This window comes from Gracilinanus agilis, chromosome 2 (genome assembly GCF_016433145.1).
Source record: "Gracilinanus agilis isolate LMUSP501 chromosome 2, AgileGrace, whole genome shotgun sequence".
Taxonomy (NCBI): Eukaryota; Metazoa; Chordata; class Mammalia; order Didelphimorphia; family Didelphidae; genus Gracilinanus; species Gracilinanus agilis.
The window spans coordinates 565,112,418-565,138,284 of NC_058131.1; the positions used below are offsets into that span (position 1 = coordinate 565,112,418).

Sequence of the window (25,867 nt, forward strand, 5' to 3'; positions counted from 1 at the left end):
CCATGTGAACTGGAAAGACCTCCAGGAATTGATGCAGAGTGAAAGGAGCAGAGCCAGAAGAACATTGTACACAGAGACTGATATGCTGTGGTAAAATAGAATGTAATGGACTTCTGTACTAGAAGCAATGCAATGACCCAGGACAATTCTGAGGGACTTATGGTAAAGAACGCTACTCACATTCAGAGGAAGAACTGCAGGAGAGGAAACACAGAAGAAAATCAACTGCTTGAATACATGGGTTGATGAGGACATGATTGGGGATCGAAACTACCATACCAATGCAACTAGCAACAATTTGGAAATAGGTCTTGATTAAAGACACATGTTAAAACCAGTGGAAATGCATATTGGCCAGGGGAGGGGGGAAGTCGGGGGGTGAAGGGGAAAGTAAGAGCATAAATCACGTAACCATGTTAACTTTTCTAAAATATAAATATTAATAAATGATTTAAAAAACCTTAATGGGGGGGGGGGGTAGCTGGGTAGCTCAGTGGATTGAGAGCCAGGCCTAGAGACGGGAGGTCCTAGGTTCAAATCCAGCCTCAGACACTTCCCAGCTGTGTGACCCTGGGCAAGTCACTTGACCCCCATTGCCCACCCTTACCACTCTTCCACCTAGAAGCCAATACACAGAAGTCAAGGGTTTAAAAAAAAACCTTAATGGCATGTGGCTGTCAACTGTTAATAAAATTTGAAAACAGAATCTCCACCCACTATCACTTAAAAAAAAAAACTATACATTAGCTTCACCCATATCAAACTCCTTCTCCTCTGCCAATATTCTGTTGAAAAGATGCTTCCTACAGTCTTTCTAGATTAAGTTTCTCATGGCACACACACATCATTTCATTCCTTCCCATGCTGCATATCTATTAAGAAGTATATATTTCTAAGCCAAATTTTTGTGTGTGCATAGTGTATTTCTTCTGATATTATACTGACTACTGTGATCTCAGGTCAAGAGCCATAGCTATTCTTCCTCTATTACCTCCTGTGATGTCTCATAAAGTACATAAGTAATTCTCAAAACATACACTCTTCACTAACTAGTTGTTTAAAGAATCTGATGTCCTGAACCTGAAAGACGCAAGAATGATTTTAAGTAAATTTTAAGTCATAGCAAGAAGGATGACAAAACTATTTTCTTCCATTACTAAAGTCAGAAGAAGAAATGGACAAAATGCAAAGGAAGAACTTAGCTTAGATATAAAGAATAACATCTCTTAGTCATTAAACATTAAAAAATCTCCTCTAAAATCTTTAACAGCATATTTAAAACCAAAATAGCTTTTGGCATGCTTTTGCATAGAAGTCAAGAATAGAGATAGGAACTGAATAAGAAAACCTGTATTCCATTTAACCAATTTTGTGTTATAGACTCTTGACAATCTATTGTAGCCTATTGATACCTTTCATAATAATGTTTTAAATAATGGAAGGAAATGCCGAATTTCAGTTAGAGAATTAGAGGTTAGTGAAAATGAAGATATAATTTTGTTTTCCCATTCAAGTTCACAGATTCCCTGAAATCTATCCAAGGATATTCCCTGAAACCTATCCAATCCAATTTAAGATTCTCTGCTCTAAACTTTCCTTCTTATTGAAAGAGTGCATAATTTTGCATAATTTTAAACCAATATAATATAACACTGAATCAGCACCATGCAAATCACTCTACACACAGTCAGTAGAACTGGTTCAAAATGCTAGATATCTATATTTCCCATCTATCAATGCTGCTATAAAATAAAACTTCATTGGGATTAAACAGCTAAAGCTGTAAGTCTCTTACTTACAGTCATCTAGTCCTAGTCCATCTAGTCTAGTCATAGTCCAATCACCTCACCTTATAGTTAATGAAACTGAATCTCAAGGAGGTTAAATGACTTTCCTAAAGTAAAAAAGGTAAATGCCAGAAGTAGGATTTGAACCCAGATCTTCTAACTCCAGAGCTCATTGTTCTTTTCACTGAACCAATAACTGCATTTACTACTTTCAAAAGAATAGCCATCATATCTGCTTAAATTGTTATATTAACTATAACATGTAACATAGCATACATAATGTATTAATTAGTAGCTAAAACTTATTTACTACAAAAATTTTGTTTCTCACTGTATTTGCAGCTTCTGCACATTTGTAATATCAGTAAGGATCTCCTCAAAAATATCCCATCCACAAAAAAGCATATAAGAATAAACTTCTAGTAAATCTCTTGGCCACAACATTTACCACAATTTGTTATCCCATAATGTACTCATAGATAACTTTCAAAAAACCCTACAATCTATAATTCAGCCACCTGTTAAAGACCATTTATGTGTTTTCATAATAGGGCACAAGAACAGTTTTCTGCCATTTATACTAAAAATATAGATTTTATAAAGCGTCTAAACCCTTCATTGACTACATTCTCAAAAACAAAAAGACCTTGGTCATCTATGCTTTTTTAAAATTTTGACAGCTCTTTGTTATTTGGCAGCTCTTCATGCTTAACATCTTTGAATTCACAGCTCCTGTACATCTTCGCATATTTCAATCATTTTCTCTTCAAAGGAGACAGTCAACTCAGATTGAGTGAAAATGTAAAAATTGCTCTCAGGATCCTAACCAACATTTCAGCTCAGGGATCCTGGGGAAAATGAACCTCAAAACAAAAGTATTATTCACTTTTACGCAAGGTTTTACTTGCATCACAAAAAGAAACAAAAATTATTTCTATATCTTTCCAAACCCCAGAAAAAGGCTGCTCTTCAACTATACAGAAGGTAAAAGTAACCATTTGAGGCCCAGGTCCCTCATCTGAAGGAATTTAATTTTACAACTGAAAAATATATGTGTCAACAAGGAAAAAAATCATTATGGAACTATTTATTATAAATGGAAGGGATGGATCATAAATTACTTTGAAAACTTCATTTTTCATAACTTTATACCCAATAAGATCTCTCTCAGTTCCAAGAGGTCAGGAAGATGTCACCCAGCACTTTGCATAATCTCTCTGTAGGAAATTTGTGGGAAAACATGAGCAAGAGTCACAGAGGCTCTGCAGGCTTAGGTGGGGTCTAGTATTTGTATCAAAGTGAAATCTCACATTTCCAGATTTGGAAAGTCAGGAAGGTCATATTTTATTGTTTCATGAGCAAAGTTTTCTTTGATTGAGTAATACTGCTATCGATTTAGTTGCAAAAACTGACACTAAAGCAGTTTTAAGTGTGCTTTTGAAACTATTGGATTCCCCAGTATTTTAAAAGATGGTACTTGGTCTTCAGGAAGAGATTAATTCACTAAAATAATTTAAGTCATATTTGTGATAATGGACACATAAATGTCTATCCATTTCTTTTGTACTAACATGCTCCTACCTTCCAAATTGAGATTAATTTTTGTCTGTGGAGGATCTAACAGGAGGATCAAATAAAAATGCTAAAGGAACAAACTGGCATACTATGTTTACTATGAGAATTTTCTGCTAACATAGCATTATGATTAAAGCTAAAACCATGTGTGGTAGTCCCTTGCTCCTAATAACAACTATCAATATCTTCTTAAAAACAACATGTCCTTCCTTGCTCTTTGAAATGAGTTGAACAGTTGATATTAGATAAGTATGTTAGCCAGCCTGAAAATACCTGTCCTTTCTAAGTAAAAACAAAATGCCCTGCAGATATTCAATATGTTAACCATGGTTTCTTCTGAGTTTAAGTATGGATTATTTTTTAAAGAAAGCTAAAATAATCTCTTGATAAATTAAAAAAATATATATTTTAGTAAATTGTTCAATTCTGAATATAATCTTGTCCTTTAAGATGATTGAGAAAGGTCAAATATCAGTCAAAGGTTCACAGGCTCTTTATGCTGATTTTATGGTCATTACAGATAGGTTTTGCAACAGTAACTTTGAGTTCACAGGCTCAAAAAGAGGATAGACAAGTTGCATAAAATATATGGTACAGTAGACAGAGCAATGAATTTGAAGTCATGAGACCTTATTAACTTTAACCTTAGCTGTTACTTAACCTTACTTACCCACATCCTCTCAGCTAAAAATGTTAATTCGTACTTCACAAAAAAAATTAAGGTCATTAATGGAACTCCCTCTTTCTCATCTCTTCTCATTCAGGGGCCTTTTGTCACTTTATTCTCCTTTACCAGTTCCATCTGATGAAGTAGTCATTTTTTCTTTTTTTCATTAGAAAGTTTTTCCAGGGTTACATGATTCATAATTCTCCCCTCTCCCTCTTTTCTATCACCTCCCAGAGCTGACAAGCAATTCCACTGGGTTATACATGTATCATTGTTCAAAACCTATTTCCATGTCATTCATATTTTCAGTAGAGTGATCTTTTAACATCAAAACCCTAATCATATCCTATTCGCACTACATGATTGAATATGAATATATTTTTCTTCTGCATTTCTGGTTCCATAGTTCTTTCTCTGGATGTGGATAGTATTTTTCTAGTTCAGGTGGAATTCCTTCAGTTCATATTCCTTTCATACCAACATATACCACAATTTATTCAGCCATTACCCGATTGATGGACACACCTTCATTTTCCAACTTTTTGCCACCACAAAGAGCATGGCTATAAATATTTTTGTACAAGTCTTTTCCCCTATTATCTCTGAGGCACAAACCCAACAGTAGTATGGCTGGGTCAAAAGGTAGGCATTCTTTTAAAGCCTGTTAGGCATATTTCCAAATTGCCCTCCAGAATGATTGGATTAATTCACAATTCCACCAGCAGTGTATTAGTGTCCCAATTTTGCCACATCCCCTCCAACATTTATCACTTTACTGCCACATTGGCCAGTCTGCTAGGTAGAGTTGTTTTAATTTGCATTTCTCTAATTAGTAGGGATTTAGAACACTTTTTCATGTGCTTGTTAATAGTTTTGATTTCATCATGTGAAAAAGTAGTCTTATTTCTTATTAAAGCTAACCCCTCCAATTGTTCAAATGGTCCCATTCTATCCTATTTCATCCAACAAATTGCCCCCTCTGTCATCTCCCTCTTTCATTTATTTTCAATATTCCCCTGTATAGTGGCTCATTTCCTACTGCCTAAAAAAATGCTCACATATCCTTTATGCTAAAAAAAAAATACTTCACTTGATCCTTCCTTCCCCTGCTAACCACTGCCCTATTTTCTTTTCTGCCTTTTGTAGCTAAGCACTTCAAAAAGGCCATTTTCAAGAAGTGACTCCACCTTCACTCATCTCCCTCTCTTCTTAACCCCTTACAATCTGGCTTCCATCCTTATCATTCCACTGGAACTCCTCTCTCCAAAGTTACTGATGATCTCACAATTTCTAAATCCAATGGCTCCTTCTCAGTTCTTATTTTCCTTAACTTCTCTGCAGTCTTTGACACTGTTCATCACTCTCTCCTTCACTCTTGTCTCTAAGTTTTCAGGACACTACTCTCCCCTGGTTCTCCTACTGAGTACTCATTCTCTCTTTCCCTTGCTGGATCCTCCTCTGAATCATAACCTCTAACCAGGAGTATCCCTCAGGTTCTCTCCAGGGTCCTCTTCCTCCTCTTTATTATTTCCCTTAGTGATCTCACCAACTCCCATGGATTTAATAAGCATTTTATGCAAATAATTATCAGATCTTCTCCCTTTTTTTGCCCCAATCTCTCTATTGACCTTTAATCTCCAATTACCTTTCAGATATCTTGAATTTGAAGTCCAGTACATGTCTAAATTCAGTATTTTCAAAAGAGAGCTCATTATCTTTCCTCCTAAGCCCTCCCTGTTTCCTACCTTCCCTATTACTGTAAAAGGCAACACCATCCTCCCAGTCCCTTAGGCTCCCAACCTAGGAGTCATTCTGGATTCCTCACTATCTCTAAAAAGATTGTTTCTTTAGCTTAAAAAATACCTACAAAATCACTACAAATACATTCACCAAAACCTAGAACACTTGCCTGATTGTATCTCTTCTCTTAATCCCTAATTCCTATTTTTGAAACCTGAAAGAGTCAAGTTTATGACAACTAAAAGTAAGTACTGCTTCACACTGTAGTTACTAAGTTCAATTCAGTATCCCTCTTCTGAATTCCCACAATTCCCAAATGTGCATTTGGCACATTTTGTCTATTATACTGGTGTGAGTATATGGTCTGACTCCTCCACAGGATAATTCTTAGACATCTAGGCATAATCTACAAGGTTAATATGCAGAATGGGTCCACTACAAATTTACTTTACTTAATCTCAATTAGGCCCTCACTGTGGCAGGGGATCCTTTTATACCTTCCAAACAGATTCACTATCTCACCACAATGGCTTTTCTGAATCTTTTCATCCTACAGACTTCTTCAACCCTCCTATAGCTTCTCCTCAGTTCTCTCTCTCAACTGAGAACCTTGACTCTTATTGAGAAAAAATTGCTAGTTCAGAAGTCCATTACATTCTATTTTACCACAGTGTATAAGTCTCTGTGTACAATGTTCTTTTGGCTCTACTCTTTTCACTCTGCATCAATTCCTGGAGGTCTTTCCAGTCCACATGGAATTCTTCCAGTTTATTATTTCTTTGAGCACAGTAGTATTTCATCACCAGCATATACCACAATTTGTTCAGCCATTCCCCTATTAAAGGGCATATCCTCCTTTTATAGTTTTTTGCTACCACAAAGAGCGCGGCTATAAATATTTTTGTACAAGTCTTTATATCTATGATCTCTTTGGGGTACAAACCCAGCAATGCTATAGCTGGATCAAAGGGCAGGCATTCTTCTAGCGCTCTTTGGGCATAATTCCAAATTGCCATCCACAATGGTTGGATTAGTTTGCAACTCTACCAGCAATGCATTAATGTCCCAGTTTTGCCACATCCCCTCCAACATTCATTATTCTCCCCTGCTATCATTTTAGCCACTCCGCTAGGTGTGAGGTGATACCTCAGAGTTGTTTTGATTTGCATTTCTCTAATTATTAGAGATTTAGAACACTTTCTCATGTGCTTACTGATAGTTTTGATTTCTTTATCTGAAAATTCCCTATTAATGTCCCTTGCCCATTTATCAATTGGGGAATGGCTTGATTTTTTTAAACAATTAATTTAGTTCCTTTTATATTTGAGTAATTAGACCTCTGTCAGAATTTTTAGTTATAAATATTTTTTCCTACTTTGTTGTTTCCCTTCTGTACTAGCAGCAATGCAATGACCCAGGACAATTCTAAGGGATTTATGGAAAAGAACACTACCCGCATTCAGAGAAAGAACTACAGAAGTGGAAACACAGAAGAAAAACAACTGTTCGAACACATGGGTTAATGTGGATGTGATTGGGGATATAGACTTGAAACAACTACACCAATGTAACTATCAATAATATGTAAATAAGTCTTGATTGATGACATGTTAAAACCTGTGTCGGCTATGGGGGGAGAGGTCTTGGGGGGGGTGAAGAGGAAAATAACAGCATGAATCATGTAACCATGGAAAATGTTTCTAAAAAAAGAAAAAAGAAAAAATTGAGGACATTTGCTGAAAGCTCCTTCTTCTCTCCTGCTCTTCTTATATCATTAAATCCCTTCCACTATTATCTCCTCTTTGACCTTATTTGACATGAAGAGTTAGTCTTTCTCCTTGACATGAAAATTTTCTCTACAAAAATAAATCACCTCATTCTATCCTGTCTTATCTAGAAAATTCTTCTCTCTATGATTTCTACTCTTTAATTTTCAATTCAGTTCTCCCTATCTACTGATCACTTTCTTACTATCCATGAACATCCCCATGTTTCCCCCTCCTGAAAAAAAAAAACCTCAATTGATTCATCCACTTCCCATATCCACTATCCTATTTCTCTCCTCTATTTCATAGCTAAACTCTTGAGGTCACTGTCATAGGTGCCTCCTCTTCCTCTCACTCTCTTCTGTAGTCTAGGTTCCATCCTCATTATTCAATTGAAAATGCCCTCTCAAAACATACCAGTATCTCTTAAATTCCAAATTGGATGGATTTTTCTCAGTTCACATCCTGTTTGACTTCTCTGCAGTCTTTGACATTATTCATCATACTTTTCTCCTTGAAACTGTCTTCTTGATTTTTGTGATATGGCCCTCTCATTCTCCTCCAACCTCTAACATTTTCATAAAGTATGTCATAGAGGACTTCCGGTTAAGATGGCGGCAGAGTAAGGAGCAGCTGCTCGATCTCTCCTAACTGAAGCATACAGGACTCCTCAAGGGGACATAAAAATGAAACCAGACAAGCGAAGGAACCCCACAACGGGGCACAGCATTGAAGGTACATGGAACCGGGGCATTTCCACGCTGTGAAGGGGTGAAACAGCTCTCACTAAAACGCGAGAGGAAGAAGCCCCTCCACCACCCCCCACACCACGCACAGAGCCAAGGCCAACGCACAAGAGTGAAAGCGGGATTGGGGCAACCAGTGAGTCACTGGCAGCTCCAGGGCATGTACCTGAGAGCTGCAGGACGTAGGACCCCAAGTGGCTAAAGAACGCACACAGACTTTCCCAAGCATCTGCTCAGGTGGGGACATTGCCCTAGGTGCGGACAAAGATCTCGAGCGCACGGACTGGTGAAGACATTGCCCTGGGAACAGACAAAGATATCAAGAGCACGGACTTTACCCGAGCGCCTGCGCGGGTGAAGGCAGTGCCCTACACGCAGACAAAGATCTTGAACTCAGGCTTGGACCTCCAGTGGGGACCCGGTGCAGACGGGAGCACGGCTGTGGAAGCAGCCCCTGAGACTGCTGAAGGAGCCTCGGGCAGAGGGGCAGACCAGGGACTAACAGGAAGCTTGACCCAGAGGACAAGGAGACCGGAGCCCTTGGGAGCTTAGAAAGTGCAGGCAGACCCTAAGTGTGAAGACAAAGCTGAAAAGGGGCGGGGCTAACAATGGCAAGCCGAGAAATCCAGAAGAAGAAAAAGATTATCAAGAAAAACTCTGGAACACTTGACAACTTTTACACAGAGAAAATCCAGACAACAGAGGACAAACAAGTATCCAAACCTTCCCAAAACAATGAAAACTGGTCACAAGCTATTGAAGAGTTCAAAAATGAGATGTTGAGGAAGATGGAAGAGATCTGGCAAGAAAATAACAGTTTAAAAGGCAGAATTTCACAATTGGAAAGTGAGGCAAGCCAAATGAAGACCAGAAATGACCGGATTGAAAAGGAAAACCAGTCCCTAAAGGCTAGAATTGAGCAATTAGAAGCCAATGTTCTCTCAAGACAACAAGAACAAATAAAACAAAGTCAAAAGACTGATAAAATAGAAGAAAAAATGAACTATCTCAATGCAAAAGTGACAGACCAAGAAAACCGGTCGAGAAGAAACAATTTGAGAATCATTGGTCTTCCTGAAAAGGCAGAAATTAATAGAAACTTGGACTCCATACGTAAAGAAATTATTCAGCAAAATTTCCCTGAAGTCCTACAACAAGAGGGCAATATAGACATTGAAAGGATCCATAGATCACCCTCTACACTGGACCCAGAAAAGTCAACACCCAGGAATATAATAGCCAAATTCAAGAGCTTTCAAATAAAAGAAAAAAAATCTTACAAGATGCCAGAAAGAGACAATTCAAATATCAAGGAGCACCAATCAGGATCACACAGGATCTTGCAGCCCCCAAGTTAAAAGAACGCAAGGCTTGGAATACGATATTCAGAAAGGCAAGAGAGCTGGGCCTTCAGCCATTGATCAACTACCCATCGAAACTGACTATATACTTCCAGGGGAAAGTAGGGGCATTCAAAAAAATTGAAGATTTCCAAGTTTTTCTACAAAAGAGAACAGGACTAAATGGAAAGTTTGATATCCAACCACAAAAATCAAGAGAAACATGAAAAGGTAAATAAGAAACAGAGGGAAAAGAAAGAAAACTCATAATTTTTTTTAAATTTGACTCTTTACAGGCTTAAATAAGATCTAATTATCTGTATTACTATGTGGAGAAATGCTATGTATAATTCTCTGTAGTGAACTCTATTCACTATTATAATATTCACTATTATAGCAACAAGAAGAATAATTCATAGGGAGAGGACAGGATACTAAATGGTATAAGATGACTTAGGGGGTGGGAAAGAGGGGAGGAATAGTAGGGGACACCAAGAGAAATCTGAGTAAATAAGAAAAATAGGATATTCTATTACACACAAAGAGGACATGGGAAGGTGAGGAGATAAATACTATTATAAGAAGGAGAGGAAGAGAGCATTAAGAGGGAATAATCAAACCTTACTCTCAGTGTAATCAGCTTGGAGAGGGAAGAGTAGCTTTATTATCCATTGGGATAAAAAACTCTATCTAACCCTACTGAGAAAGTCAGAAGGGATAAACCAAAGGGAGCAGGGGAGTGGGGAGGTCAAAAAAGGGAGGGGAGAAGAAGGGGGAGGGAATTTAATAGGCCTTTAAAAACAAAAAGAGGGGAATAACAATGGAGGGGGTAGAAAGGGAAGTCAATCAAGGGAGGGGATAAGGGATACTGGCTCAAAGCAAACCACTGGTTTAAAAGAAAATAGTGTAAGAAGAAGGGGTGGGACTAGGGGAGGATACAAAAATGTCAGGGAATGCACAACTGATAATTGTAACTCTGAATGTGAATGGGATGAACTCGCTCATAAAACAGAAGCAAATAGCAGAGTGGATCAGAAACCAAAATCCTACCATATGTTGTCTACAAGAAACACATATGAGGTGGGTAGACATACACAAGGTTAAGGTTAAGGGCTTGAGCAAAATCTTTTGGGCATCAAATGAGAAAAAGAAGGCAGGAGTAGCTATTATGATTTCTGACAAAGCCAAAGTAAAAATAGATATGATTTAAAAAGACAGGGAAGGTCACTACATCCTGATTAAGGGCAGTATAAACAATGAGGAAATAACACTGCTCAATATATATGCACCAAGTGGTATAGCATCCAAATTCATAAAGGAGAAACTGGCAGAGCTCAAGAAGGAAATAGATAGTAAAACCATAATAGTGGGAGATCTAAATATTCCTCTTTCAGATCTAGATAAATCAAACCAAAAAATAAATAAGAGAGAGGTAAGAGAGGTGAATGAAGTCCTAGAAAAGTTAGATTTAATTGATATGTGGAGAAAAATAAATAGGGACAAAAAGGAATACACCTTCTTTTCAGCTGCACATGGTACATTCACAAAGATTGACCACGTAATAGGGCATAGAAACACTGCAAACAAATGCAAAAGAGCAGATATAATAAATGTAAACTTCTCAGATCATAATGCAATAAAAATAATAATTAGTAAAGGCACCTGGACAGGCAAATCAAAAACTAATTGGAAATTAAACAATATGATTCTCCAAAACCAATTTGTCAAAGAAGAAATCATAAAAACAATCAACAATTTCATTGAAGAGAATGACAATGATGAGACATCCTACCAAACTCTGTGGGATGCAACCAAGGTAGTACTTAGGGGGAAATTTATATCTTTGAGTGTATATATTAACAAATTAAGGAGGGCAGAGATTAATGAATTGGGTATGCAACTCAAAAAATTAGAAAGCGAGCAAATTAAAAACCCCCAGATGAAAACTAAATTAGAAATACTAAAAATTAAGGGAGAAATTAATAAAATCGAAAGTAAAAGAACTATTGAATTAGTAAATAAGACTAGAAGCTGGTATTTTGAAAAAACAGATAAAATAGACAAAGTACTGGTCAATCTAATAAGAAAAAGGAAAGAAGAAAACCAAATTGACAGTATTAAAGATGAAAAGGGAGACCTCACCTCTAATGAAGGGGAAATTAAGGCAATCATTAAAAACTATTTCGCCCAATTATATGGCAACAAATATAACAATTTAGGAGATATGGATGAATATCTACAAAAATACAAATTGCCTAGATTGACAGCAGAAGAAGTAGAATATTTAAATAATCCCATATCAGAAATAGAAATTGAACAAGCCATCAAAGAACTCCCTAGGAAAAAATACCCAGGACCCGATGGATTCACAAGTGAATTCTATCAGACATTCAAAGAGCAACTAATCCCAATACTATACAAATTATTTGATATAATAAGCAAAGAGGGAGTCCTACCAAATTCCTTTTATGACACAAATATGGTACTGATTCCAAAGCCAGGGAGACCAAAAACAGAGAAAGAAAACTATAGACCAATCTCCCTAATGAACATAGATGCAAATATCTTAAATAGAATATTAGCAAAGAGACTCCAGCAAGTAATTAAGAAGATCATCCACCATGATCAGGTGGGATTTATACCAGGAATGACAGGATGGTTCAACATTAGGAAAACCATCCACATAATTGACCATATCAACAGTCTAACAAACAAAAATCACATGATTATCTCAATAGATGTTGGAAAAGCCTTTGACAAAATACAGCATCCATTCCTATTGAAAACATTGAAAAGTATAGGAATAGAAGGACCTTTCCTAAAAATAATAAACAGTATATACCTAAAACCATCAACAAGCATTATATGCAATGGGGATAAATTAGAAGCCTTCCCAATAAGATCAGGAGTGAAACAAGGATGCCCATTATCACCTCTACTATTCAACATAGTACTAGAAACACTATCAGTAGCAATTAGAGAAGAAAAAGAAATTGAAAGTATCAAAATTGGCAATGAGGAGACTAAGCTATCACTCTTTGCAGATGATATGATGGTATACTTAAAAAATCCTAGAGAATCAACTAAGAAGCTGGTAGAAATAATCAACAACTTTAGCAAAGTTGTAGGATATAAAATAAATGCACATAAATCATCAGCATTTCTATATATTCCAACACATCACAGCAGCAAGAGGTAGAAAGAGAAACACCATTTAAAATCACCCTAGACAATATAAAATACTTGGGAATCTATCTACCAAAACAAGCACAGCAATTATAAAGTATGTCATAAATATCTAAACTCAACATGTGTGAAACTGAACTTACTGTCTTTCCCCTTAAATCTTATCCTCTTCCAAACTTATCTATTACTGTTAAGGCTACTTACCAGATTATCTTCCTATTACATAACTTAGTTATCATATTTGACTCTTCACTTCTCTCATGCCAAATATCGATTGTGTTGTCAAGTCTCATCAATTATAGTATCATAACATCCCTTGTACACACTCCCTCTTCTCTCCTCCAACACTGCCATCATTCTGGTTCAAGTCATCACCTCAAGCCTAGACCATTTTAATAACTTGCTAGTTGATTTTCCTGACTCAAGGCTCATTCCACTCCAGTCCATTCTCTATTTAGCTGTCAAAGTTTTGCAGAGATGTGACTATGTTATTCCCCTAGTCAGTAAACTCCAACAGTTCCCAATTATATATTGGACCAAATATAAAATCCACTGCTTAAGTCCTACCTTTCTAATCTTTTATACCTTACTTCCGTCCACATGGTTTATGTTTCAGTGACATTGGTTTCCTTGCTATTCCTGCAAAAAAGAAATTCCATCTTCTGCTCCAGAAACTTTCTCTGACTGTCCATAATATGTGGAATTTTCTCCTTCCTTATTTTCACCACTTGATTTCTCTGACTTTCTTCAAGTCTCAGCTAAAGTCCCACCTCCTACAAGAAGCCTTTCCCATTTCTCCTTAAACTTAGTTCCTTTCTTCTCCTTTCTAAATATCTTGCATGTACACAATTGTTTACCTGTTGTCTCTCTCATTAAATTATATGCTCTTAAGAGGGCAGGGAGTATTTTTGCCCTTTTTTCTATCCCTAGCATTGAATACAGAGTGTCTGGTATACAGTAGGTCCTTAATATTTATTAACTTGGTACTATTATCAGAGATAGTATAGTAGCCTGAAGGGACCATGAGTGTAGGCTTATATGGGAATTCACATTAGGATGGACAGAAAAGAAAAAAGGAACACAATCTCATTCTAAGGCCTTATTTTATCATCAAATAATCCAAGAGCTATTCTAGATCTCAGGAATTATTCCCAATCAGGTTCATATAGGTTGAGGAAAGTATATAAGGTTTACTAGTGATTCAAAAATAAGAGATGATCTGATTTGATGATCTGATTCTTCTGATCCCTCATTTTTATTTACCTCACAAATTCAATTGGTCATCTAGTTCTGTTGTTTCTACTTCTTGCACAGTCTCCTTTTCTCCTCTCACACAAACCATTCCAATTCAGACTCTCTTCATCCTTCCCTTGGACTACTACAGCAGCTTCTTAACTGATATCTTTGCTTCAAGTCTCTCACTATTCCATTCTTTCCTCCATACAGCCACAAAATGATTTTCCTAATGATGATATTTTCATGTCATCTCCCTATTCAAAAAAAGTCTAATGCTGCCCTATTAACTCTAGGATGAAATATAAATTCATTTGGCAATTAAAGCTCTCATTCTAGCTTTATAATCTTTTTTTAAAAGACATTATTCCTTTCCACTCCCATCTCCAATGCCTTTTCACTACTGTCTCTCATGCCTAGAATGCTCTCCCTCCTCACCTCTGACTCTCGGCATCCAAGGTTTCCTTCAGTACTTAGCTCCAATGCCACCTTTCTCATGAAGGTTTTCCTATTTACCCAGATGCTTGTGCCTTCATCCACTAAGGTTACCTTGCATCTGCTTTGAATATGCTTTGCATATACCTTATGGGTGCATGTTGTTTTCCTTATTAAATGAAAGTTCCATGAGGATACAGACTTCTTCACTTATGTCATTGTATGTCTATAGAATGTAGCACGCTGCCTGGTACATAGTAGGCACTTGATAAATGCCTGTTGACTGATTGATTGCCTTTAGTCCTTGGTTGTCTGGGCTCTCCCTTGTCAGATGTCAGCTTATATTTAATTTCAGTTTTCCTTTCCTCAGAGCATAGGGAGAAAAGACAGTCAAAGTTTTAAAGCAATCCTCTAGGGCTTCTATACCCCTGTAATTCAATATAAGATACATGATTCTCTTCTCTTTCCTTTGTTAACATCTAGAGCAGTGGTTCCCAAACTTTTTTGGCCTACTGCCCCCTTTCCAGAAAAATATTACTTAGCACTCCCTGGAAATTATGAAACTATTTATTGAACTCAGAATAGAATGTAATATTAAAAAAAGTGTGGCCATCACCACCTCCCTGGATCGCTGCAGCACCCACCAGGGGGCGGTAGCATCCACTTTGGGAATCACTAATCTAGAGCATAGTCTCTTGCACACAGTAGGGACTAAATAAATATTTGTTGAATTGAACTGAATTGACCAAAAACAAGTCCCCAAAAGCCATCTGTGGCCATAAGCACCGTGATCTTTTGGGTTAGGTACTGGATGACATAGAAAATTGAGAATAATAGCAACTGCTTCCCTGAGTTGTTCTGAGGATCAAATGAAATAATATTTGTAAAGTGTTTTTCAAAATTTTAAGTACTATGTAAATGCTTATTGTTTACAAATACAGTTTTGTTCCAGGGAATAGTAATAATAAAAATAGCTAGAATTTATATGTACTTTAAGTTTTACAAAAGCTTTTACATAAATTATTTCTTTTGATCCTCACAACAATCCTAAAATGTAGGTGCTATTTTCATCCCAACTTAACAGATGAAGAAATTGTGGCTGGGAGAGGTTAAGCAACTTTCCTGGATCGCACTGCTAAGCATCTCAGTCAGAATTTGTACCATTGAAGCATTCCTGACTCCAAATCTAGCACTCTATCTGCTAAGGCCACCTAAGAACCTGGAATATATAACTTAATTTTAAAACAAAACTATGAATTTTCCTATCTTACATACAACCCTATATATATACTAGATACTACAGAGGTCTAGACAGAATGCAATGATCAAGTGTCCACCAGGCATTTTTAAGTAAGATCCAAGGAATACCATTGTACCATAAGAAATAATGAGTAGGATGATTTCAGAAACACCTAGAAGCCCTACATGAACTGTGGCAGAATGAAGTAAGCAGAACATTGTACACAGCAACTACAATATTGTGTCATGATCAACTATGAAAGACCTAGTTATTCTTAACAATACAATCATCTAAGACACAATTTGAAGGACTTATGATGAAAAATGCTATCCAACTCCAGAGAAATAACTGGTGGGAAAAGCTGATGGAAGCAGACTACTTTTTGCTTTATTTTATTCGTGTGTTTTTGTTTTGGGGGTCTGGTTTTATATGAGTATTCTCTCACAACGTGACAAATATCAAAATATTTATGTGATCATACATGTATAACTTAAGTTAAATAGCTTGCCATCTCGAGGAGAAAGGGAGGAAAGGGAGTGAGAGGGACAATTTGGATCTCACATGTTCAAAATTGTTATTATATATAACTGGGAAAAAAGTAAAATGTTATTTTTTTAAAAGAAACTAGATTCAAGGAAAAAAATTCCCTGTTAATAAGTATTTAACATTGTCCCAACAAAAACTATCCATCTCAAAGAGTCTTATGAAAATTTATCTGAACTATCCTGACTCTGGTGAAGCTTATCAATAATTCTAGAAACAAAACTTAGAATCAAATTATCTGACTATAAAGTTCTTCTACACCTATATAGGAGCTATATGGTATCATTTTAATGGAAGCATACTGATTTTAGTTTTTTCTTTTTTTTCCAATTTACCTAATTAAAATCAAATTGATCATTTCTTTTAATTGCTGTAAAAGGAGTAACAATCCTAAAAGATAAAATTCCCTGTGCCAATGTCCAGCGTGTCATATCATCAAAGATATGAAAGGACTGATTACTATAAAGGCTCAGCAACTTCTAGAGATAGAAAAATAGAATCATTGATTGCTACTAACTTAAAAGTTATGAAGGTACTGAGTTTCCCTAGGGATGTTAAAGTGGGGAATCTGGTAATTTATTGATCAGAGATGTCTGACCTCTGGTAAAAGGAGGGTAGGGGCTAGCTAACTACCTATACTTCTTATTTTTGCCCCTTGGACTTGAATACATTTCCTGCACTGTCTCCTGGACCATTAAAATCAACAGGAGCAGAGCAGAAAATGTACTTACCCTCGGAAGCAGATCCAGAAGCACTGGAAGAAGACATAGTGCTAAGCCTGTGTAAAAACATAAAGAAATTATTAAAAGCTGGAAAGGTTTGAAACTGTTTATTCACAGTTCCACGCTATAATTTCTTGAGAAATCACTGCTTTTTAAAGAAGAAAATTCAATTAAAAATGTTTTTATACTATGGTAATAGGGAAAACAACTTTAGAGAAAAGGGAAACTCCCTAAAAACACAAAGAAGCCAACTTCTTTCTCAGATGCAGAATAAGAATAATGATGATGATGATAATAATAATTGATAACATATGCCATCTCACCTTATCCTCACAACAATCCTCAGAAATAAGTACTATTAATATCATCATTTAACAAATGAAGAAACTGAACCTGAAAGAGGCTAATGACTTGCCCAAGGTTATATAGCTAGTAAATATCTGATATAGGACCTGAACTCAAGTCTTACTGATTACAAATCTAGCACTTTATCCACCAAGCCACCTAGCTGCATCTAGCTAGAGAAGCAGGAAAAAAAAGAAGCTAAGGAGAACAGGATTCAAAGTGCCTTCTATCTGGTGTGAGTACTATCATACTTAATGTATAAAAAGTAACAATTTTTATCATTGGTTAAAATAGTCCACTCTTTACCTTAATGTGGAAAATTTGAAATCAGGGTAGAAAATAAAACCAGACATAAGAAAAAGAGAATCAGTCACAAGCAGGATAAGAAATAGTTCTCAAAGCTAAACTCCAGACCTTGATCCACAAAGTATTTTTCTTTATTCTCTTTCACATATAGGTTTTCTTTATCAGAGACAAACCTACAACCCTGATTTAGTGCCTAGAGGTAAAGTGCAGATCTATTAAGCATTTGTTACTGTGCCATACCAAAATGTTTCTTAACACAAAACAGAAGTTCTTTAAGAAGGAAAGGACACCCCCCCATAAGCTAGAAAAAATGTCTTCTTACTACAACATTGCCTCCCTGCTAAATGATGCAGAGGTAAAGCAATCTTTTTTTAAAAAATCAAGTTACCCATAGGATTTTAATTTTTGTTATCATTATTTTCTTAATACAGGTAAGAAATAGAAAGGTCTTAGGGAGAGGGAAAATGTACTTTTCTCTGGAAATGCTGCTGATATACCATGCTCACAGGCTAGAAGAAGTCCCTGTCCCTTAAAAGTACTGTGAAAAGAGAACAGGATCAATGCCTAGTTAAAAATAGCACAAAACTCAAATTTTTAAACTCTCAAAGTACTAGATTTTAATTTCTGGTATCCCAGATTTAGGGGTCAGGGAAAACTATTCCTCTCAATGTTTATCTGAATATTTCATCTCTTCATAACTATGTCCAGAAAAGAACAGAAGAGGGGAAATTAGGAGTTATTATGGTTAATCATTACTATTATATAGGGGGAGGAGGGAAGGGGTGAAAAAAAGGGGGAACAGCAGGAGATACTCTTGTCAAGTGTGACTAGAGGGTCCCAGAATGAGATTTAAATACTTCCAGGTCACCAGTGGGTGAGAAAATATTATTATAATATAATGATATACATAACATCTTTGAAAAATAAAATTTTTACATTTAAGAATTCTATAATCATCATTACTTCTAAATGAAGAAGCCAGGGCTTTATGGCCTACTTTGAAAGAGACATAGTAACAAATACAGATTAGAGCTTTCTATATAAAAACTGCTCAACAACACAAATTCCAAGTGATATTCTATGAAAAAAAAATATAATTCCAAGCTAAAGTAAATGTCAGGTAAAGAATATCAAATTTTATGTGGAAACTTCCACATATATACATTTTACAAAATAGCAACCATAAATAATGTTTGTTTTGCAATTAAATAAAATAGAACCTGTCCACTTATTTCAACATTTTAACATTAAAGGCAAATAAACTCTTATCAGTAAAATATAAATAAGAGTTTTGTTTTTCAACCTAACAACTTTTTTAAACTACCCTGTCATCTTCACATTTTTAAATATGACATATCAAAAAATATTCTATTTTTCCATTCTAAATTTAAAACAGTAGTGCCAACATATTCATATCATCAATAACAAACCAATTAGAATGTCTCCTTACCAAGAGATATTGTTGTAGCTGAGAAACAGACGTTGGAGGCAGGGCAAATTATCCACATCTCTCTGGAAGGAAATAAAGAAGCAAAAATTTACCAACTAAAAGGGAAAAAATATCTTTGAAATGTCTACTTTCCAAGTTGTTGAAATATATGCTGCTTTCAATATACTGCAACCTTGCTGCATCAGTGATTTCTACCAGACATTTGGCTCCATTCTCTTCTACTGCAGATTATAGGGGAGGGCTTCTGTATATCTGCAGAACAAGCTGCACCACTTGCAAGGTAAATAGCACTGAAGAGAACAGAGAGATGCTGCTGCTGCTGCTGCTGCTGCTGCTGCCAGCTTCTCTGAATATGCTGTTCGGAAGGAGGCCAAAATGCTTCTTCAGCATTTCAACTGTAGCACAGATATGAGAATCCAAAAGAGGAGAAAAGATTTTGCAAGGATGAGGTATCAAAGGTTAATTCTAAGCAGATAATCTTCTATTCCAAATATTAGCTGTCTATATTCAAAATATTGTAAATTCTTAATTAGGCAGCACACTTTCAGTTTCTCTGTAAATTTTCATAAGGAAAAATGGGTATAAATTGTATAATGTGTGTATGTATTTACCTATGTGTGTATATGTCTATATATCTCTTCTATGTCACTGGCAACCTTTACAAATAAAAACCTGCAATTCAATCAGTTACAAAGAAGGCCAAACAACCAAAAATGGATCCTGCTCCACACTTAAATATAGCCATGAGAAATACTGCTATTTCAGTATAATTACCAGTAGCAAATGCTTCAGGTTTTAGTGACTAATGATGATCTAAAAGCCAGGAATATGCTTACATTGAGTGTCTTGTTCCCTAAGTGAGAAGACAATACCTTCCTAAAAGTAAAAAAACAAAACTGTCTAGCATACAGAAAGAACTTAATAAGTATTCCTTGACTCAATTTGACAAACTCCTCTATTTGGTATTTAAAATCTTTCACAAAGATGCTAGGTAGCTCAGTGGACAGAGAGTCAGGCCTGGAAACAGAAGGTCCTGGGTTCAAATGTGACCTCAGATACTTCCTAGCTGGGTAATTCAAATTGCCTAAAACCGGAAGACAACGTAGCCAGACAAGCATTGAGCTGGAACCCTTCAGGGAGGAGGAAAGTTGGAAGACCAAAACAGACCTGGCGAAGATCTGCTGAAAATGAAACAAAAAGGTCGGAATAACATGGGCCCAGCTGGGGGAAGTTGCCCAGAACAGAGTCCGTTGGCGTGAGATGGTTGCGGCCCTATGCTCCTAAGGAGTCAACAGGAATAATAATAATAATAAATAAATAAACCCTCATTGCTCTTTGGACCTTGGAACTGATACTTAGTATTGATTCAAAGACAAATGGTAAGGGTTAAAAAAATTAAAAATAATATCTTTCACAATATGATTTCAGCCTACATATGATCCTGTTACATTGACCTATTTCCCATACATGGTAGTTTACTTCCCATTTATGTACCTTTATATAGGCTATCTCATTCCTAGAATGTTGTTTTTTACCTCCATCTCTTGCCATACTTCAGAGAGTTCAGTTATAGTACCTTCTCCTTTCATTTTATTTCTTCAGTTTTGTGTTCCCCTCCCAAATATTATTTTGTTTTTATATCAACCCACCCTCCAGTAAAATGTAAATTCCTTGAGGTCAGAGACAGCTCCAATATTTTCATCTTTAGCACTTATTGCCAACCAAGTGATTGACATACAATAGACACCTAATAAAAATGTTCGCTACACATAAAAGTAGGCTCTAACAAGTCACATTACCTTTTAAAATTCTAAAACCATATTATCAAATATTTATCTATCTGTATCTATATATAATCTATGTTTATATTCAGATAAGCATATTATATGGCATACTTTATAATTTATAGTTAAATACAAATTTAGGAATGGTATTTATCACCCATCCAAATTAATCTAGATTTTTCCTAGATGCTTTCAAATTTATTACACAATTTCTCATTTTCAGATCTTAACTTAACCCCCTCCATTTCTACATGAGACCTTGAGCGCATCACAACAGAAATTATCACAACTTCATTGCAAACCCTTATCTTCCATTGCCAATACACTTGATGACTAGAGTTACATAGCTTAGATTATACAATGTAATGCAATGTGGCTGCATATAATTTGTAACCACTTGAACTTTTCCAGAGTTAAAAAAATTGTTTTTACTCATTCATTTTGGGAATTGTAAACTTGTTTGTTTGGTTTTTAATGTCATGCACATGCATATTTTTAATCTGAGACTGGCTTTCCACTACAAATAAGAATGCTTCTGGGTCATCTGCACATAATGATGGAATGCCATAAGGGAATATCATCTAATTTTCAATTTTATCAATAGTTATTAATAAAATTAATTATCTGAAAAGATAAGTGACATTCTAAAATTATAAATGAATGATTTGGAGATTTCTGCTATTTGGGAATATCTAATTATTATCTTCAATCAGTATAGATAACTAAGAGTTGTCTCTACAAATTATAAAGAACTTTATTTTAGCTGCAGAATTTTAAAAAGAATATAAAGTTATTTTTGCTAACAACTCTCATTAAGTAATCATCTCACTGCCAGGGGAACTATCAAAAAGAGCTTAGAGTGATGACATGTCTGAAAGTAACAAGAAAACAAACAGGTTTAAACCAAACATAAAGGATCCACTCACAGAAACGGACTGTTTCTAGCTTCTTTCGTATATTCCTCTTAAAGTCTTAATTTAATTCATCTCACAAAAGTTATGGGAATCAACTAAAAACACTTTTTGATGCAAGAGATGATTTTTTTTCATTTTCCAAAAGTATCCAGGAATAGAAGTATGACAAAATAAAATTACTGCTATCATAAAATTTCTTTGGAATTGTAATTCTTTATGAAATTATGTGCTAAAAATCATGATGTCTTTTGAAAAGACATCATTCCCTTGAACTATATTCAGATATATATTTTTTTCAATTTTACTAAACTCATAAAGGGTCAAAATGATTCAGCAATCTAACTCTCTAAAATATTCAGTGCAGTAACTATTTTTAGAGCCCATTCCCATGGAGAAGTCAGGAAAGAGAGAGATAAAAAGGTGGGGATGGCAGCATGTATCATGAAAGAGTTCTCTCTCTTTCTATTAATTCAACCAGGCCAAAGTAATCTAAAATATTGCTTTGGAGAAGAGTAGTTCTTTTTTCTTTTTCTTTTTGTCATGGTCATTTTTTTTTGTCAAACCATTTTAACTAAAAAAAAGTCACACAAAAAGAACTGATTAATAGATTTCAAAATAACTATTTGCTATAAACATTTTTCATGTGCTTATTATAATAAAGATCTCAGTCTTTATGAATAACTATGTTCTTTCCAATGATTCTTCTAATTATATAATTCCATTTGAATGAAAACAAACCTATACAGTTTCACTGTTAGAATAGAATCAACCAATCATATTTGTATATATCACACTCTTTTTTCTACTCCCACTACCACTACTATTACTATGACTACAATTTGTTCTGTCATTTCTATAGCAACTGATATCAGTAGATTTGGATCTGATCCCAATCAACCTTTCTGGCCTTCTTTCCAAGCCTTCTTTTACAACAAAACTGTTTTACTCATTATTCTCTCCCATGAGGTTGGCTTTCCTGCCTCCATGCTTTTGTTCAATTTATTCTTTCCAAATAGAAGACTTTATCTCTCTCCTATCCACTTACTATCAGAATAATCTATAAAAATTGAGAGTATTATATGAGATGTACACTACGGATGCTAGGGGTACAAAAATATAACACCCTTTACGAGCCCAAACAGTTTGCCATCTATTTGAAGAAAAAGAACATATACATAAAAAGATAAGTAATAATTCAAAGTGGTATGTATTAAAAGTCAAAAGAATGGTACAAATCATACATGCTACAGGAATTCCTATCTCCCAGCACTATTGAGGACTACTCCCAGGACTACTCATATTATATATGAGTTACTACGGGAAAGACAATGGATTTTATTCTAGACATATTTAACTTTAAAGAGATAGGAGTTCCAGGTTAAGATGGTGGCAGTGTAAGAAGCAGTTCTTAACTTCTCCTGACCAAAACACACAAAACTCCTCAAGGGGACATAAAAACAAGTCCAGACGAATGGAGGAACCCCACAACAGGGCACAGCATGGAAGGTACGTGGAATCGAGGCATTTCCATGCTATAAAGGGGTGAAACAGCTCTTACTAAATCACGGGCTGAGCAACTACCCAAACCCCACCACCTCCACACACAACACCTATAGCATGGAACCCAAATAGAAGGAAACATGAAATATCTCAATGACAGAGTGACAGACCAAGAAAACTGGTCTAGAAGAGACAATTTGAGAATAATTGGTCTTCCAGAAAAACCAGAAATTAATAGAAACCTGGACTCCATACTAACAGAAATAATTCAGCAAAATTGCCCTGAAGTCCTACAACAAGAGGGCAATATAGACATTGAAAGGATTCATAGAACACCTGCGACATTCGATACAGAAAAGAAAACACCCAGAAATATAACTGCAAAATTCAAGAGTTTCCAAGCAAAAGAAAAAATCTTACAAGAAGCCAGAAAGAAACAATTCAAATATCAAGGAGCACCAATCAGGATCACACAGGATCTGGCAGCCTCCACCCTAAAAGATCGCAAGGCTTGGAATACGATATTCAGAAAGGCAAGAGAGCTGGGCCTGCAACCACGGATCAACTACCCATCAAAATTGACTATATATTTCCAGGGGAAAGTATGGGCATTCAACAAAATTGAAGAATTCCAGGTATTTGCACAGAAAAGACCAGGGCTAAATGGAAAGTTTGATATCCAACCACAAAAATCGAGAGAAACATGAAAAGGTAAATAAGATACAGAGAGGAAAGAAAGAAAACTTATAATTTTTAAATTTGCCTTTTTAAGGGCCTCAATGAGATCTAATTATCTGTATTCCTATGTAGAGAAACGCTATGTATATTTCTCTGTAGTGAACTCTAATCACTATTATAATATTCACTATTAGAGTAATCAGAAGAATACTTCACAGGGTGAGGGTGGAACACTAAATAATCTAAGATGACATGGGGGATGAGAAAGAGGGGGTAAATAGCAGGAGACACCAAGGGAAACTTGAGTGAATAAGAAAATAGGATATTCTATTACATACAAAGAGGGCATGGGAGGGAGAGGGGACAAATACTATTATAAGAAGGAGAGGAAGAGAGCATTAAGAGGTAATAATCAAACCTTACTCTCAGTGTAATCAACCCGGAGAGGGAAGAGTAGCTATACTAACCATTGGGACATAAAACTCTTATCTAACCCTTCTGAGAAAGTTAGAAGGGATAAACCAAGGGGAGCAGGAGAGTGGGGAGGTCAAATAAAGGGAGGGGAGAAGGGGAAGGGAATTCATAAGGCCTTCAAAAACAAAAAGAGGGGGGAAAATAAGGGAGGGGGTAGAAAGGGAAGTTAATCAAGGGAGGGGATAAGGGATACTGGCTCAAAGCAAACCACTGGTTTAAAAGGAAAAAGTATAAGGAAAAAGGGGGTAGTAATAGGGGAGGATTCAAAAATGTCAGCAAATGCACAACTGATGATTATAACTCTGAATGTGAATGGGATGAACTCGCTCAAAAACGGAAGCAAATAGCAGAGTGGATCAGAAACCAAAATCCTACCATATGTTGTCTACAAGAAACACATATGAAGTGGGTGGACATACACAAGTCTAAGGTTCAGGGTTTGAGCAAAATCTTTTGGGCGTCAAATGAGAAAAAGAAGTCAGGAGTGGCTATTATGATTTCTGACAAAGCCAAAGTAAAAATAGATATGATTAAAAAAGACAGGGAAGGTCATTACATCCTGATTAAAGGCAGTATAAACAATGAGGAAATAACACTGCTCAATATGTATGCACCAAGTGGCATAGCACCCAAATTCATAAAGGAGAAACTGGCAGAGCTCAAGAAGGAAATAGATAGTAAAACCATACTAGTGGGAGATCTAAATATTCCTCTGTCAGATCTAGATAAATCAAACCAAAAAATAAATAAGAGAGAGGTAAGAGAGGTGAATGAAGTCCTAGAAAAGTTAGATTTAATTGATATGTGGAGAAAAATAAATAGGGACAAAAAGGAATACACCTTCTTTTCAGCTGCACATGGTACATTCACAAAGATTCACCATGTAATAGGGCATAGAAACAATGCAAACAAATGCAAAAGAGCAGAAATAATAAATGTAAACTTCTCAGATCATAATGCAATAAAAATAATAATTAGTAAGGGTACCTGGACAGGCAAATCAAAAACTAATTGGAAATTAAATAATATGATTCTTCAAAACCAATTTGTCAAAGAAGGAATCATAGAAACAATCAACAATTTCATTGAAGAAAATGACAATGATGAGACATCCTACCAAACTCTGCGGGATGCGACCAAGGCAGTACTCAGGGGAAAATTTATATCCTTGAGTGCATATATTAACAAATTAAGGAGGGCAGAGATCAATGAATTGGGCATGCAACTCAAAAAATTTGAAAGTGAGCAAATTAAAAATCCCCAGATGAAAACTAAATTAGAAATACTAAAAACCAAGGGAGAAATTAATAAAAATCGAAAGTAAAAGAACTATTGAATTAATTAATAAGACTAGAAGCTGGTACTTTTAAAAAACAGATAAAATAGACAAAGTAATGGTCAATCTAATAAAAAAAAGGAAAGAAGAAAACCAAATT

The 25,867-nt window shown here is 35.7% G+C and overlaps 1 protein-coding gene across 4 annotated transcripts in view; it reads right to left on the minus strand.

Moving 5' to 3' along the window:
* The window catches only part of LRRC49 (leucine rich repeat containing 49), a 212,263-nt gene that overhangs the window by 117,160 nt on the left and 69,236 nt on the right, over positions 1–25,867 (minus strand). For all 4 annotated transcript variants that reach the window (XM_044662387.1, XM_044662385.1, XM_044662384.1 and 1 more), the window contains one exon: positions 19,082–19,143. In XM_044662387.1, coding sequence (XP_044518322.1) covers positions 19,082–19,143 — 62 coding nt within the window. The remainder of the gene's footprint in view (positions 1–19,081; positions 19,144–25,867) is intronic.